Source organism: Tupaia chinensis, unplaced genomic scaffold, assembly GCF_000334495.1.
Source record: "Tupaia chinensis unplaced genomic scaffold, TupChi_1.0 Scaffold000359_1, whole genome shotgun sequence".
Taxonomy (NCBI): Eukaryota; Metazoa; Chordata; class Mammalia; order Scandentia; family Tupaiidae; genus Tupaia; species Tupaia belangeri.
Genome location: NW_006159855.1, coordinates 2,216,982 through 2,234,967, shown reverse-complemented (window position 1 = coordinate 2,234,967; position 17,986 = coordinate 2,216,982). Strand labels below are relative to the sequence as shown.

The following is a 17,986-nucleotide window of genomic DNA, read 5'->3' as shown; positions in this document are numbered from 1 at the left end:
GAGACATAGAGACAGAAAGCGAGAAATCACCCCCCGGGGGGATGGTCACGCCGCAATCCCTTCTCCTCCATTCTCCTCTCGGGATCTTGGGCACGTACGCACATGCGCCCGGCGTGAGTTTCAAGCCACCGGGTCCGGGACGCGAACCGCGGTCGACTACGTGGGAGTCCAGCGACATAGCCATTACGCTAACTGCTGGTTCCCATACTGTGCTTAACTTCTGTGCTGTAGGTTACAAATTTCAATATTTATAATTAATATTTAGTTTTTCTCTTTAAGAATTATCCATTTAATTTATTATTATTTTCATTTTATAATTTGCTACAGGGCACATGTACTCACCTGAGAGAGACGAGAGGAGGACAGAGAGACACAGAGAAAGAAAGCAAGTCTCCAGATCCAGGATCCAAACCGTGGTCAGCCATGTGGGAATCCAACGCCTTAACCACCACACCACCCACTGGCCCCAGAACATTTAGTTTTGAAATCAGTATCTCCAAGCACTGTCTGAGAGATAAAATTGGTTCTGCTGGTGGCTCAGGTGTCTAAGAACTATTTTAAATTATGGTTGAGTTGTTCTTATGGATAAAACCAAAACTAGTTGGAAAGAAAAGTTATTAGAACCAATATCCCAAAGCTGCCAAGTAGCCAACACAGCAGCTGCTTTAGAATTAACCGTCTGCACTGATTTTCGTTTTGAACTCCTTGCTTGAGAGGTTCGTGGACCGCCCTCTCGCCAACTCTGCACGCGTATGTCACTTAAGTGGGGACTGTCGCCTGTGCTCTTTTTCAGACGATTTTTTCAAACTGCGTGTGATGTCCCAGAGCTTCAGGATAAGTTTAATGTGGATGAGTACTCTGATTTAGTGACCCTCACCAAACCAGTTATCTACATTTCCATTGGCGAAATCATCAACACCCACACTGTAAGTATTTTTCTTTAATTACTTAATTTCTTTGCTCTACCCGTAATTACCTCCCCCGGCTGCTGCTTAGCACCTATGACAGCCAAGCTGCTCCTCTTCCTGTGATCTTCCTGACACCACATCTCCTCGTGGTCTCCATTCTTGGCTTATTTCCCTTGCCATTGTCTACTGCTCAGGCTCTGTCGATACAGGGTATTCTCGGGCCACCTGCAGTAGGATCCCCTAGGCTGACAGTTAAAAAGGAAGTCTCCTGGACCCCTGAAGCCCACTGAGTCAGGATCCCCAGGGCACGGCTACAAAATCTACATTGTGACTTTAGAGTGTTTTTCAGTTTGTTCTTTTTATCTCACCCTTCCATGTTATTTTTCTACCTCTCCCTCTTTGTTACCTTAGAGTGGTTTTTTTCCCCTTCGGTGGTCCCTTTAGGTTTTTAAAAATAATTCTTTTTCTTCCCCTTTGGGGATCTGTACAAGAAATGAGGACATACATAAAATAGGAATGAAATTTCAGGTACTCACTCTCGAGGATATCACCTGAAATAATAGCACCTTCAAGGTTTTGTTGGGTGCCCCTAAGATGATATCACTGACCTGGGATACTTTTCTCTGAATTAAAGATGTTGTGTATGGGGCTGGCAGGTGTTGTGGTAGTTAAAGGCACTGAACTACCACATGGCAGACCATGGTTCAAGTACCGAACCTGGTAGCTTGCTTTCTCTCTCTCTCTCACTCTGTCCCTCTCTGGTCAAATTGATAAATAAAGTTAAATAAAATAATTCTTTAAAAAAAGATGTTGCATACTGGATACCTTAAGTAAAACCTAAATGGGAGCCTTTGAACTGGTAGTATGGTGCATTGGATGACTTTGGATATTGAAGTCTGTGGTTTTACTATTCTTACACGGGACACATTTGAATTCCTGTGGTCATGAGGTTAAGAGTGCTAGTATTTCCTCTCCGTACATCATAAGATGTCATTTGATAGAGCCCTGTGCAGCGTTTACAAACTGTTTATTTGGGTTTGTTTGTGGAGTTCTTTGAATGTGAGAACTCCATTGTCTAACCTCTTTTGTACAGATCACTGCAAGGCAATATGGGCAGGAATGGGGTGTGAGGGTTTAGTGCATTAGTGGAATTGATCACTGGGTGTTTGATGCAGCTCCTGTTAGATCACCAGGACGCCATTGCTCCAGAGCACAACGATCCGATCCATGAGTTGCTGGATGACCTTGGCGAGGTGCCCACCATCGAGTCCCTGATAGGTAAAGTTCTGACTTAACTGCCCAGAAAGGGAGACCATGATGGAAAAGCATTGTAATTGCCACCTCTCCTGTTTTTCCATGGTGCCAAACTCCACATATACATTAAGGAACATAGTAGATGTGATCTCTGTCTGTGAGGAGCCGAAGTCTAATGGAAGAGATCTTCTTAGGTTTTTATTTTATTTTATTTTATTTTTAGAGGTTATTGCTATAGGGTGTGTGTGCTCGCCAGACAGAAAGAGACACAGAGACAGAAGGCGAGAAATCAACCCCCGGGGCGATGGCCATGTTGCAATCCCTTCTCTTCCATTTACTCTCAGGATCTTGGGCACGCATGCACACACGCCTGGCGTGAGTTTTAAGCCACCAGGTCCGGGACATGAACCGCGGTGAGGATATCACCTGAAATAATAGCACCTTCAAGGTTTTGTTGGGTGCCCCTAAGATGATATCACTGACCTGGGATACTTTTCTCTGAATTAAAGATGTTGTGTATGGGGCTGGCAGGTGTTGTGGTAGTTAAAGGCACTGAACTACCACATGGCAGACCATGGTTCAAGTACCGAACCTGGTAGCTTGCTTTCTCTCTCTCTCTCACTCTGTCCCTCTCTGGTCAAATTGATAAATAAAGTTAAATAAAATAATTCTTTAAAAAAAGATGTTGCATACTGGATACCTTAAGTAAAACCTAAATGGGAGCCTTTGAACTGGTAGTATGGTGCATTGGATGACTTTGGATATTGAAGTCTGTGGTTTTACTATTCTTACACGGGACACATTTGAATTCCTGTGGTCATGAGGTTAAGAGTGCTAGTATTTCCTCTCCGTACATCATAAGATGTCATTTGATAGAGCCCTGTGCAGCGTTTACAAACTGTTTATTTGGGTTTGTTTGTGGAGTTCTTTGAATGTGAGAACTCCATTGTCTAACCTCTTTTGTACAGATCACTGCAAGGCAATATGGGCAGGAATGGGGTGTGAGGGTTTAGTGCATTAGTGGAATTGATCACTGGGTGTTTGATGCAGCTCCTGTTAGATCACCAGGACGCCATTGCTCCAGAGCACAACGATCCGATCCATGAGTTGCTGGATGACCTTGGCGAGGTGCCCACCATCGAGTCCCTGATAGGTAAAGTTCTGACTTAACTGCCCAGAAAGGGAGACCATGATGGAAAAGCATTGTAATTGCCACCTCTCCTGTTTTTCCATGGTGCCAAACTCCACATATACATTAAGGAACATAGTAGATGTGATCTCTGTCTGTGAGGAGCCGAAGTCTAATGGAAGAGATCTTCTTAGGTTTTTATTTTATTTTATTTTATTTTTAGAGGTTATTGCTATAGGGTGTGTGTGCTCGCCAGACAGAAAGAGACACAGAGACAGAAGGCGAGAAATCAACCCCCGGGGCGATGGCCATGTTGCAATCCCTTCTCTTCCATTTACTCTCAGGATCTTGGGCACGCATGCACACACGCCTGGCGTGAGTTTTAAGCCACCAGGTCCGGGACATGAACCGCGGTTGGCTGCATGGGAGTCCAGCGACATAGCCATTACGCCAACTGCTGGTCTCAGGTTTTTATTTTTAAGAGCATGTGCACTCGCTGGAGAGACAGACCAGAGAGACAAAAAGAGAAACATCACCCTCAGGGAGGATACCCACACTGCAGTCCCTTCTCCTCTACTCCTCTTGGGGATTTTGAGCACACACGCACATGCACCTGGCATGGGTTTCAAGCCGCTAGGTCCAGGACTTGAGCTACAGTTGGCCACATGGAGTCTGGCATCTCAACCATGTCCCCTCTGCTGGCCCCAAAAGAGATCATTTTAAACAGAGATACACAGATAATTATATAATTAGAAATTATAGGTACTGTAAAAGAAGTAGAGTATTTTGAGAGAGAATTGGATTATAGTGTTGAAATGATTTGTCAGACATTTGTAAAATTGCTTCATTTTGCAACCTTTGCCTTTATCTTTTAGCATTAATTATCTTTTATTTCTCAGTAAAGGGTATCTTTGAAATACTGTATGTGTTGGCTTATTCAAGTGTCTTAGTTTTTTTTCCTTTAATTTTGCCAGACAGCACATGTGCTTACCAGGGCAAGACAGAGACACAGGAGAATGGGGCATAGTTAGGCTGCAACCTCTTCTCCATTTTTCCAATCTCCTTGGGACTGGGATTCAAACCTCATGGATCCAGCTCCCTTAACTGCTAGGCTAAGGGACCACCCCAAGTCTAATTTCTCCCTAACATCTCCACTGTTTATTACACTGATTCTTTCTGTCCTCCCAAAACCTCAGGGGAAGGTGCTGGCAATGTAAATGACCCGAATAAGGAGGCGTTGGCTAAGACAGAAGTATCTCTCACGCTGACCAACAAGTTTGATGTGCCCGGGGATGAGAATGCAGAAATGGATGCTCGGACCATCTTACTGAAGTGAGTACTGACAGGAAGAATGAAGCGAACATAATCCAAAGACCCCTTGAGCTCGGCGAACAAGCCTGTGGGTCAGACCTGAAGCGATCCTCCTGGCTTTCCATGCTCGTCCGAACTCTGGACACTTCACCTGTACTGAGGTGGGATTGACTTAGCTTATTTTAATACTGTGCTAAAATGCAATCGCAGTCTTGGAAATCCCAGTCCTGGTACCTGCTCTGTGATAGTCGCATAAGTACGCCTAGGCCCTGAGTACCTCGTGTCAGTGGCTCCTGTTGGAATCCCTGCGAGATTGTGTTGGGGCAGCTGCTGCTTAGAAGTGGGACACCTCGTCATGTTTAAATGCTTCCCCATCTCATTTCAGTACAAAACGTTTAATTGTGGATGTCATCCGGTTCCAGCCAGGAGAGACCTTGACTGAAATCCTGGAAACACCAGCCACCAGTGAACAGGTGAGATTCAGCGTTTTAACCTACGCTTTCAGAAGGTGGATAAGCTCTCCTGTGGTAAATGCATGCCAGGGTTGAGGAAGATGGTGAGAAAGGGTAGCTGGGAGTGAGCATGGGTGTGTCTCTGAAGGGTGGTCATGGTTAGGGCTCATCTGAAAAAGTCATCGTTCCCTAAATCCTGATGGAGATGTTCTTAGGGCATGAGGCTCTCTGGCATTTACATACGGAGTGAATGTGTGTGTGTGTGTGTGTGTGTGTGTGTGTGTGTGTGTGAAATTAACCTGGGATAAAATGAACAAATCCATCCAATAATTTATTGAATATTATAAAATTGGAATTCTGCTAACTACCCTGATAGAAGAAAAGTACAGATTGTGACTGGTGAACTCAGCGAACTCCTGATCCGTGACATACATACTTGAGACAATAATAAAACCATTAGAAATTAATTGTGGTATTGACTATATAAAATGACTGAAGTTAGAAAAGAGGCCGGTGAGGAGTGGTGTGTCAGGAAGGCCTCATAAAAGAAGCAGAACTTGAGCCACACTTAGGAAGGATGGATAGAGTTTGGGTGTGCATTTAAGACAGGAAGGTCCGGGTGTGCTTCTAGTTGGGAGTGCCCATGCAAGCCAGGGTACAGAGGGGGAAAGAGTGTGATGCGAGCGGGGAGGAACCGCACATCTAGAGTGAAGAAGTGGGTGAAGGCGAGAGGCGAGAAACAGACACACATGAGACCTTATTATGGAAAGCTCAGATGCTAGGTAGGAGCTTGGCACTGTGGAGATGAGCAGTGGAGAACCTTCAGGAGCTTTAGGACCGTGTGGTATTGATCCATTTGGCAATGCTGTCTGAGCAGATGGTAGTTGAGTCACATAGTTGTCCCGGGACAACGGGGGAGACAGGGAAGGATGTGACAGTGGGAAGAAGGATTGGTTGAGAAACCTCACATCTAAGACCCTTGCTTTTCAGTTGTAGAATGAGAAACATAGGTCAAGTCATTCATATTCAAATTAACAAGCATGAGAATCCTTTCGTTAGATGACAGCTTACTGAAAAGCCCAGTATATTGAGCAGGTAAAACTAGGCTGCTCTGGGAACTCCAGGAGTGGAGCACCTGGAACCCAGCCCTCTGGGACTTTGGTACTTCTGGAAGACCCTGAAGGCTATACAGGACTATTTGAAAATCACTCCTTAAAGTGATTTTCAGCTCTTAGGTGTTATGACTAATTATTCATTGCTGCGTGTGTGACAGAAACAGAGGATGCCCAGTAACTGCGATGAGTTTAAGGCAGAAGGAAGGTTGAAGCCAGGAAGGAAGAACTAGTGTTTACTGAGAGCTTGATACTTGGCGCGTTCACCTGTGTTCTTTCATGTCACCCGTACACTCTCCCTGCTGGGCGAGTCTCTCCATCCCCGTGCTGCAGATGAAAAGACTAAGACCCTGAGAGGCTAAATAACTTGCCTGAGGTCTTGGACTTGTCGTGGCAGAACCACACTTGGATCCAGTTGTGTCTGACTTCAAAGCTATGCTCTCTGCGTTGTGCGATGTAAAGTCAGGTTGATATTAGAAGAAAGGGAATTGTTTCAAGCAGGAAGGAATTTTAAGTTTGAACTACAAGCCATGCCATATGTAAGCCTCCCAGCACAAATAGTTAAAATACGGCACTGGGGTTTCAAACACAAAGATTTGGGATCTGTCAGTATAGAGACACTCATTGATTGAAGTATTAAGATTAAAAAGGTAGAGTAATGGCCCTGGGTTACTTGGAAGTACCAAACCCGTGCTTAGAGCAAGAAGAAAGTGCAGAGGAGATGAGCACGGTGACAGCTTTGCCCCTTGGCTAGAGGGTGGGGGAGTGGTAATTGGTGATGAGAGCAGTTACATGCAGAAGCCAGACTGCAAGGAGTTAAAGGGAGAACACACTGAAAGAACGAACAGCAAGTGTTGAACCTCAATTGGACAGGGTCACGCTGGACAGATGCTGAGCGGTGACTTGGAAAGTCGATGTGAAGATACTGGTGTTCACAGCGTATTTGGAAGCAGGAGGAAGGCATGAGCTTGGTTCAGTTTGGAAGGGTGGCCAAAAAAGAATTAGCAAGAGTTTACTGAGAACAGGTGCTGCAGTAGTGTAGTTACAGCATTCATCAAGCTGTGTTTTGAATAAGATTAAATGGCTTCCATGTCCCAGAAGGTGAAAGGGAAGATTGAGATTCTGTGGCCAGTAGAGTCCAGTCTGCTGATTGCACCTAGAGTCCCAGAAAGAAGCCCCAAGAAGCCATGTAATTTCATGGATGGAAGAATTCTGCCTCTGCTTCGTGCAGATTCTCAGCTGTCATTTGTCAGAGGGCAAAAATGTTGTTCCCTTCTGTTTCTGGGGTGTAGTTTAAGAACTTGAACCCAGGTATGGGTTGGCTGTATACATTTGGGGTTAGGATTAGTGTGGTGAGCCTGCCACGAGCTGCTTTTTCTCATCTACAGGAAGCAGAGCATCAGCGGGCCATGCAGAGACGCGCTATCCGTGATGCCAAAACCCCTGACAAGATGAAAAAGTCGAAAGCTGTAAAGGAGGATAACAACCTCACTCTCCAGGAGAAGAAGGAGAAGATCCAGACGGGCTTAAAGAAACTTACAGAGCTTGGGACTGTGGACCCCAAGAACAAATACCAGGAACTGATCAACGACATTGCCAGGGTACTGTGTCTGGGGACAGTGATGGTCCAGCCTTGTTTAAAGCTGTTTCGGGGCCCACTATAACAGCATAGTGTCAACTTACTGAGAATCCTCTGAGAATCCATTGCTGACTCTCCAACCTGAGGACCTTGCCCATCCTGAGGTGGCTTATTCCACAGGCTAACTTAATAAGGAAAAGACCCTAACCAGAGCTCCCTGTGTCTAAGTTTATCTTTAACCTTAAAGACCTCTTTCAGCTCTTGTTTTGATGAGTACTATGAAATAAAAAGTCACACCAAGTGGATCACCAAGTCTCTTATTGGTGTAAATCATCTAAAGTTCAGGGGCTTTTGCAAGGGCTGAGAGTTTAGGCCTTCTCTACGGTTGAGCTAAGATAGTGCCACATGTACCTGGGAACATGGTAATTGATAGGTTATGATTCTGTTTCTCACTTGACAGCATATTTAAGAAGTCTAAATCAGCTTTGCAAGTAAATTCTAAAAATATGGATGTTTGAAAATAACGTATTCCCTTATTGCTCAATGATACAAATGGGGAACAAAATTGATGGGATCCGAATTTCTTCCTTAATTTGTAATTAAGATTGTTGTTAATTTGTAAGGCAGATTGTTGCCTGTTAGGGCTATGTGGTTTTGTTCCAGGGAAAGCTAAGCATTGCTGGATTGCAGTGTTAAATAATAGTGCTATGAGGCTGGCAGCTGGCCTGGTGGTTAGGGTGCTAGACACCCACATGGCCAACTGCTGTTTAAGGTCCAAACCTGGTGGATTTAACTTTATTTACTATTATTATTATTATTATTTTAATTTGACCAGAGAGAAGAGAGAAAGCAAGCCACCTTGTCTGGGAGTCAAACCACGGTCAGCCATGTGAGAGTCCAGCACCCTAAAAACCATGCCACCTGCTGGCCCTTAAATAAAATAATTCTTTTTTAAAAAATAATGCTGGGGCCAACAGGTGGCAAGGGTGCTGGACTCCCAAATGGCCAACCATAGTTCAAGTCCTGGACCTGGCAGCTTGCTTTCTCACTTTCCCTCTCTCTTTCTTTCTCTTTCACTCTCTGTCCCTCTCTGGTCAAAATAAAATAAATAAATAAAATAAAGTTAAATAAAAGAATTCTTTTTTAAAAAAGATGCTTTAAGAGGCACATGCTATACCCATCATTATTTTTCTAATTTCAATAATTATGTCTCAGGATATCCGGAATCAGCGGCGATACCGACAGAGGAGAAAGGCTGAACTGGTGAAACTGCAACAAACATACGCAGCTCTGAACTCAAAGGCCACCTTTTATGGGGAGCAGGTGGATTACTATAAAAGCTATATCAAAACCTGCCTGGATAACCTAGCCAGCAAGGGCAAGTGAGTATTTTTAGAAGAATCAGTCAAGAGAAACAAATCAGGCTGGGAAAAAGAAATAGAGGCGACTTTTCACCTACAGTACTCTGGGTCTCTTCACCGCATCATTTTGCTTCTTATCATTTATTGATAATGTAATTGCCTACTTCTATTTATTAGCATGTGATGTACATAATGCGTGGGTGATGTCAAGGATGCTTATTTCTAACCATGTCTTGTTCCAAAATGTCTTCTTGGCCCTCTAAGTTAAAAACTCATAAAAGGGGGCCAGCAGGTGGCGTAGTGGTTGAGATGCTGGACTTCACTTGGCTTTCTGTGGTTTGAGTCATTGTTAAAAAAACTGGCGACTCTCGGGGCCAGCAGGTGGCATAGCAGCTAAAGAAATGAACTCCCAGGGAACCAGCAGTTAGCGTAATGGCTATGTCGCTGGACTCCCACGTAGTCAACCGCGGTTCGTGTCCCGGACCCGGTGGCTTAAAACTCACGCCGGACGCATGTGTGTGCATGCCCAAGATCCTGAGAGGAGAATGGAAGAGAAGGGATTGTGGCGTGACCATCCCCCTTGGGAGGTGATTTCTCGCTTTCTGTCTCTATGTCTCTCTCTGTCTGTCTGGCGAGTGCACGCACCCTATAGTGAAAAAAACCTCTCCCAAAAAAAAGAAAGAAAAAAAAATGAACTCCCAGATGGCCGACCACAGTTTAAGTCCCGGACTCAACAGCTTGAAAAGCATGCTGGGTATGTGTGAATGTGTACATGCCCGCCCAAAATCCCAAGAGGAGAATGGAGAGGGGACTGTGGGGTGACTGTCCCCCTAAGGGATGATTTCTCACTTCTCTCTCTCTGATGAGTGCATGCACCCTATGGCAAAAACCTTACAATTAAATAAAAAACTGGTAAATGTAAGTGAGAGGTGTATTCTATTCACTCAGCCCTTCTGAAGTTCTAAAATGAAAAGTGAGGAGTGAAAAATAAACGATTCCTACAAGTAGCACCCTCGTTTGTCACCACCCCTGTGTGGGTGTTCACTCCCTCTGTAAAATGGCCATGCTGACAATGGCAGGTGCCGGGAGAGCAGCGCACCCAGGAGGAACTCAGAGTCCCTGATCCTGCACCTAGGAGGAGCAGAGAAGAGTCAGAGAACCCAAATTTTCATAATGTTTCCTAACTTATTTTTTTAAATTATTTTTTAACTTTATTTTAATTGGACCAGAGAGGGACAGAGTGAACAAGCAACAGAAAGAGAGATTAAGACAAGGAAAGTGAGAAAGCAAGCTGCCAGGTCTGGGACTTGAACCATGGTTGGCCATGTGGAGTCCAACGCCCTTTTGCCCTCCCTCCATCGAAGCCCCCCTAGAGTGTGACAGGGCCGATGTAAAGGGATGGAAGACAGTCCCCCCTTAACCCAGTTTGCAGAGCTGACTTTTGTGTCCTCTTGACATTTCTCCTTCATTCTTGGTGTACTTCTGGACTTTCTGGCACACGTTGTAGGTTCACATTGTAGTTTCCCCTCCACGGGTCTGGAGTGAACTATGTCTCTAAGCCTCCTTGGTTCCTTTTAGTGAAAGTGGTATTTAGAAGCAAGAGGGTGTGTGCACGTGCCAGAGAGAGGGAAAGTACCCCCTAGTGGAGCCAGTCACACAATAGTCTTGTTCCCCCATCTCTTCATCCTGTCAGGATCCTAGACACACATGCACATGCATCTGGTGTGTTGCTGCCAGGATCAGGATTCGAACCATAGCTGGCCCTGTGGAATCCACCTGCCTTTCCCTTTGCATAGCACTTAAGCAGTGCACTCTGGGGCCAGTCCTCCTTTCCTTTCCTTTCCTTTCCTTTCCTTTCCTTTCCTTTCCTTTCCTTTCCTTTCCTTCCTTTCCTTCCTTCCTTCCTTTCCTTCTTCCTCCCTTCACTTCCCCTTCCCCTTCCTTTCTTTTTTAAGGTTTTTGCCATAAGGGGCATGTACTCGCCAGAGAGAGACAGTTAGAAGAAAAGTGAGAATCACCTCCCAGGAGCTATGGCCATGCTGCAATTCCATCTCCTCCTGGGATTTTAGGCATGCATGCACATGGTCCTGGTATGATTTTCAAGTTGCCAGGTCCTGGACTCAAACTACAGTCAGCCATGGGAGAGTCCCAACTACCCTAACCACCACACCTCCTGCCGGCCCCCTGTCCTCTTTCCTTGAGATCCCTCTCTTTGGGAGTCCCAGATCCTTTGTTCTCATTCATATCTATTTTTTCCTCACTTGCTTTTCTTATCAGTTTTTCCTTTGGTTACCATAATAGACTCCTAACATGTTTTTCTTTTTACCTTGCTCCCATTCCTTTATAATTACTGCACCAGTTTAAACTCTTATAAATTGTTGATTTAGAGACCAGCAGTTGGTGTAATGGCTATGTCGCTGGATTCCCATGTAGTTGACCGCGGTTCAAGTCCTGGACCCGGTGGCTTAAACTCACGCCGGGTGCATGTACGTGTGTGCCCAAGATCCCGAGAGAAGAATGGAGGAGAAGTGATTGCAGCATGGCCATCCCCCCCGGGGAAGGGATTTCTCGCTTTCTGTCTCTGTGTGTCTCTGTGTTTCTGGCAAGTGCATGCACCTTATAGCAAAAACCTCTCCAAAAAAAAAAAAAAATTGTTGGGACCAGCAGTTGGCATAATGGCTATGTCACTGGACTCCCATGTAGTCGACTGCGATTTGAGTCCCAGACCCGGTGGCTTAAACTCATGCTGGGTGCGTGTGCATGCCTGCCCAAGATCCCAAGAGGAGAATGAAGGAGAAGAGGTTGCAAAAACCTCTCAAAAAAAAAAAATTGTTAATTTAAAACTACTTTTTATTTTTCTTATGTATCTGGGGTACTTTAAAATTTTTTTTAATTAACTTTTTTTTTTTTTTTTAATTTGCTGTAGGGCATACATGTTCACTAGAGACAGACAGGAAGAAAGTGATAAAGCGAGCCATCAGGTCCAGGACTTGAACTGCAGTCGGCCATGTGAGAGTCCAGAGCCTTAAAACCACTACACTACCTGCTGGTCCCTGAGGTGCTTTTAGGGACTCTTAACCCCTGGGATTGGCACCGTTCCTTCAGGCTGGCATAGGAAACTCTCACACTTATTGGCTAGGTACTTCGGTTCTGAGAAAGATGTAGAAGGATGAAGACGTTGTCTCATTCATGGGATGCCCTCACATATAATTTAACGACAGAAGTAATCGAGTGATGTTTCCACTCTTTGTAAAAGACATTGCTAGGTTAATACCAACATTCGTTTGCCATTTTAGAATTGGTGTCTTAATTATACTTATAGCTTGGAATTTTCTGACCAAGTTTTCTCAGTTTACCAACAGTAAAGATAGTTACAGCAAGTGACATGTTATGATTTTTTACAGAGTCTCCAAAAAGCCTAGGGAAATGAAAGGCAAGAAAAGCAAAAAGATTTCTCTGAAATATACGGCAGCAAGACTACATGAAAAAGGAGTCCTTCTGGAAATCGAGGACCTGCAAGTGAATCAGTGAGTACTTCCTTTGAATTTTGTTTTATAAGTTGAGTTTTTTCCCTGCACTTATCACATCTTTATCTTCTTCCCTTTAGTTCTCTTTTCTGGATAGCTACATTTGTATTTTTTATATACTTTCATATATATTATGTGTAGAATGAGGCCTCAAACTCAGTGAATTTGTCTGTCATAATAGAGAAAGTATTTCTTTTCCTTATTAATGGAACACTGATTTCAGGGCATGTTCACACCTATTTGTGTGGGTCCCACCTTAATTTTTCCTCCTCAAAGTAAGAAGCTATTTTTTCTGTTTCTTTTGTCTGAACCAAGAATAAATAACAATAAGAGTAGTTTATTGTAGTCTACTTGCAGCTAAGAACCAGGAACTTACCCTCATTTTCTTTCTTGTTTTTCTGTTTTTAAATTGCCAGAGGGCGTGTCAACTCATCAGAAAGAGACAGAGGGAGGGAGAAAGAGCCCCTCATTGGGGCGTTGGCCCACACCCTCATGTGCCCAGCATGGTTCTCAAGCTGCTAGGGCCAGGATTTGAACTGTGGTTGGCCATGTGCAATCCAAATCCCTTTACCCCTAGGCTACGGGGCTGGCCCCCTCCTTTTCTTTCTGGGAAGCACCAGTGGGCTTTGCACATGGGTCACGGCCCTGACCTGTGGCTTCCCTCCCAGACCCGGCAGCGTTGACAAGCATGTATTGAGCCCTTGCTCATTTGGCCTCGTGACCTCAAGGTGCCAAGCTTTCTCCTCTTTTGTTTCAAAAAGAAACTTTTTCCTTTTCTCTTTCTAAAGTATATATTCATCGATGAGCTTTGAAAATAAGGTAAAAAGCACCTGTAATCCCACAAGCCACTGAAATCATTTTAGTGTGTGTTCTGTGTCCCTGTTCACATAAAGATGGCCTACCTAGGGACCAGCAGTTAGTGTAATGGCTATGTCGGTGAACTCCCACGTAGTTGACCGCAGTTCGAGTCCCAGGCTCGGTGGCTTAAACTCACGCCGGACGCGTGTGCGTGTGTGCCCAGGATCCCGAGAGGAGAATGGAGAAGGGATTGTGGCGTGACCATACCCCCTGGGGAGTGATTTCTCACTTTCTATCTCTCTGTCTGATGATTGCACGTGCCCTATAGCAAAAACCTCCCCCCACCCCCCAAAAAAGATGGCCTATCCATCCTCTTACCCACTCTCTTTATCTACTCCTTTTTTTTCTAAACTTAAATCAGGACAATCCTGTTTACAGTTATGTATCCGTCTTTTTTCTCCTAACATATTGTGAGGATTTTTCATATTCTTCAAAAGTATTCTTTATTTATTTATTTTTTAGGTATTTTGAGTTAGGGCATATGCACTCCCTGGAGAGTGAGAGACAGAGACAGAGAGAAGGAGAGTGAATAATTACCCCTTGTGGGGATGGCCACACCACAATCCTTTTCGTCCATTCTCCTCTCGGAATTTTGGGCATGCACGCACATGCACCCAGTGGGATTTTCAGGCCGTCAGGTCTGAGACTAAAACCACCATCTGCCATGCAAGAATCTGTCACCTTAACAACACCACCACCTGCTAGTCCTGAAAGTATCCTTTTTAATAGGATATTATTCCAGGGGCCAGTGGGTGGTGTGGTGGTTGAGACAGTGGATATTCCCACGTGGCTGACCACAGTTCGAGTCCTGGACCAGGTGGCTTCCTTTCTCACTTTCTCTCTTTCTCTGGTCAAATTTAAAAGTATATAAATAAATAAATAAATAAATTTAAATAAATAATTCTTTTTAAAAATAGGATGCTCTTCCATATTTTACCCATATTTTACATACTATTCCATAGTTTACCCATTCTCCTACAGAACACTTTAATTTACCTTTTACATGATTATACGTGGTAACACATTTATATGGAAATGCTTGATCTTTTTTTTCTTTTTTTGAGAGGTTTTTGCTATAGGGTATGTGTGCTCACCAGAAAGACAGAGACAGAAAGCGAGAAATCAGCCCTGCCCAGGGGGATGGCCACTCCACAATCCCTTCTCCTCCATTCTCCTCTCAGGATCTTGGGCACGCACGCACATGCACCTGGCGTGAGTTTAAGCCACAGGGTCCAGGTCTCGAACCACAGTCGACTACATGGGACTCCAGCGACATAGCCATTACACCAACTGCTGGTCCCGTTTGATCATATTTTTGATTGATTTGTTTGCACCAAAATAATCCCATCCTTTAATCCCATTTTTGTATATTCTTTATTTAGCTCCCTCTCCTTCCAGCCCATTCTCCTCCTCTTTTGCTTTCTATCATCATGTTTCAGCAGTGGCCACATGGAAGACCGAGGGAATTCCTCTGATATCATCCATTTATTGCCCACCAGCGGTGTCCTTCTATGGTTCTTCTTTCAGGAGAATGCAAGTGCCGTAGCGGGGAGGTTGCCATTGTCCTCTGTGGGTCTCAGGGTAGGTGGTACTCAGGAGTGTGGCTCCCAGGCTGTTGCCTCTGCAGTAATCTGGCCCTGCATTTTCTACCTCTTTCATCTTTGAGGACTAGGTTCATCTCCTTTCCCCATTTCACAGAATATTTTTGTATGAGAACATAAAAATCATACCCTTATGATGTTATGTTTCAACAGGTTTAAAAACGTTATCTTTGAAATCAGCCCAACAGAAGAAGTTGGAGACTTTGAAGTCAAAGCCAAATTCATGGGAGTTCAAATGGAGACTTTTATGTTACATTATCAGGTGGGTATGAGCCAGGTAGAACCAGAAGCTCTCTGTGCAAAGTAGGTAGATGTGTTCTTTTCAAGGGAGAAAAAAGAGATAAAAAGGAGACCCATTTGGGAAGGCTGTCTGTGTTCCGGGCACAAACCGTGGTCGACCACATGGGAATCCAGTTAACATAGCCATTATGTCAATGGCTGGTCCCTAAAAATAAATAAATCTTTTAAAAACATTTAAAAAATGTTCAAGTGTTGACAGTAAAGAATGATAAGTTAAGTATCTTGAATGTCTTCCTTTGCCTCATTTGGATTTGATATAGGTACATAAAGGTTAGCTGCATTTTTGACAAGGCATGTGTAAATTGCATCATTGTAAATGGAATCCCTTCTTAAATTCGAAAGAAACCTGCAGTGATTCATTTTGTAACATACTTATCCCTAATTTTTAATTTGAAACATCTCTAATTTTTTACACACCTGAAAAATACCAGGGCATTGGCAGGATTCCTGAGTAACGCCCAGACTCCTTTAGCTTTGCATATCTGCCACTTTGCGGTCTGGTCCTGCCTCGTTCCTTACGCGTCTTCAGACTGCTGCACTGTCACTGTGCAGGTGCCTTCCGACGATTGTGCATTTGAGCTTTTGCACCTATTGCTCCCTCTTAGTTGGGTGTCCTCCCAAGGGCAGGTAGTATGTAGTGTTTCTTAATCACTTTGTTTCCTCCTCAATAATCAGTAGACTCTCAAAACATGTTAGCTAAACAAATAGGAAATGATTTTGTGATGCACATAACTAACGGAGGTACAAGGAACTTCACCAGATGAAAGTTATTTTAATTCCCTCAATTTCACCAGATTGTTACAGGCCAGCCAGTCTGCCTAGGGTGATTTGTTATTTCATGTGCATGTTCTCCAAATGCAGAGTGACCCCAAGTGCGAGGTGACATGTCAGGCATAGGCACCACGGTCCCTGGCCTCGTGAAGCTGTGACAGTTTATCCAAATAATGAATTGATTGAACTTTTGGAGTCCCTTCAAACCCTTTGATGCTTGCTTTCTCATCACCATGCTTATGAAGTTTAGGATGAGACCACTCTCAAATAGCTTTTATATTTTTCTTTTCAAGGATTTTGCCTTAAGGTATGTGTGCTCCCAGAGAGAGATAGTGAGAGGGAAAGTAAGAGATCACTCCCCAGGGGCAATGGCCACGCCATAATCTCTTCTCCATTTTCCTCCTGGGATTTTGGGCACATGTGCACACAGTGCCTGGTATAATTTTCAAGCGGCAGGGTCTGGGACTTGAACCACTGTCAGCCATGTGGGAGTCCAGCTGCCTTAACTACCACACCCACACTCAGATTTCTTAAATGTGTTCCGGATGGTGGAGCGTGGTGGAGAAAACCATGTCTGACTCCATTCTGCTAGGCAAGTCCCTCACTGTCTTAGAACCTTAGTAGCTCTTCTTTAAAGCTGGGGTAGTCATACCCCTAGGATTTTTGAGGACATAAAATGATGCTATGTAACAGGCTTTCACAAGGCTGAGCACAGGGCAGGCACCTCAGAAACATTTCGTGCTATTTTCTCATGCCTAGAAAACTGTTCTCATATGAAATTAAGAATCTGTGAGGCCAGCAGGTGGCGTGGTGGTTAAGATGTTGTACATTTCCACCATGGCTGACCACGGTTTGAGTCCCAGGCCTGGTGGCCTGCTTTCTCACTTTCCCTCTCTTTCTCTCTATGTCTCTCGCTGGTCAAATTAAAATAAATAAATGAATAGATAAAATTAAATAGATTTTTAAAAAAAAAAATAAAAAGAAATTAAGAATCTAATAGATGTTATTGAGACATTCCTAGCCTTGTCTTGTTCTCAGTGATTTAATATATTTCATCATAGATTTAAATGCCTTCACCTTTTCCAGATTTATTAAAACTGGTGACCCATAACTTAGATGAAATGGGAAAATGTCATTGGAACACCTGAAATATAAAAGCTTAGATGTGTGCGATAACTGAACACGCTTCTTTTTCTTCCTATGTTTGGTGTGTTTTATGTCATCAACACAACTTCCTCACTCCAGCCAGAAGATCCCGTTGACCAGAGTGCTTGCTCTGGCTCTCAGGGCAGTCGTACATGTCCTGAGCCTGAACTGTTCTCTCGCCCCACTTCGCAGCTGGCACGTGAGGCCAGCCTCATTCCTCCTGGATCCCTCTCCACATTGTGTTTTTCTTTTCTTATCCCACAGACATGATTAACTGTCAAAATGTTTTTTTTGAACAGGACCTACTACAGCTGCAATATGAAGGAGTTGCAGTTATGAAATTATTTGATAGAGCTAAAGTAAATGTCAACCTCCTCATCTTCCTTCTCAACAAAAAGTTCTACGGGAAGTGATTGATCATTTGCTGCCAGTCCAGAAGGACGAAGGAGAGAAGCGCCCCGCAGCAGCCTTCCCAAGGTCCTTCTTTACTCACTGGAAGCAGAGACCCAGCCCACAACGATGCCTCAGTCAGATACACTCCCAGTGCCGTGCGTTTAGCTCCTCTTGCTGCAAAGGGACATTTGTTGCCCTTTTTTTTTTTTTTAATTTCATTGTCAGGTTGTATTTCAGGCTTAGTCTGATCCTTCTGGCTGCTTCATTTTCTTCCATTATTTAGG

The 17,986-nt window shown here is 44.1% G+C and overlaps 1 protein-coding gene across 2 annotated transcripts in view; it reads left to right on the top strand.

The window, feature by feature from the left end:
* Positions 1 to 17,980, top strand: part of IQGAP1 (IQ motif containing GTPase activating protein 1) — a gene marked incomplete at its 5' end in the record, with an annotated part of 98,969 nt that extends 80,989 nt beyond the window's left edge. For both annotated transcript variants that reach the window (XM_006152837.2, XM_014589475.1), the window contains 9 exon segments: positions 794 to 926; positions 2,084 to 2,186; positions 4,488 to 4,623; positions 4,988 to 5,075; positions 7,555 to 7,767; positions 8,961 to 9,127; positions 12,511 to 12,633; positions 15,246 to 15,354; positions 17,609 to 17,980. In XM_006152837.2, coding sequence (XP_006152899.2) covers positions 794 to 926; positions 2,084 to 2,186; positions 4,488 to 4,623; positions 4,988 to 5,075; positions 7,555 to 7,767; positions 8,961 to 9,127; positions 12,511 to 12,633; positions 15,246 to 15,354; positions 17,609 to 17,722 — 1,186 coding nt within the window.
* Positions 17,981 to 17,986: the final 6 nt, after the last annotated feature.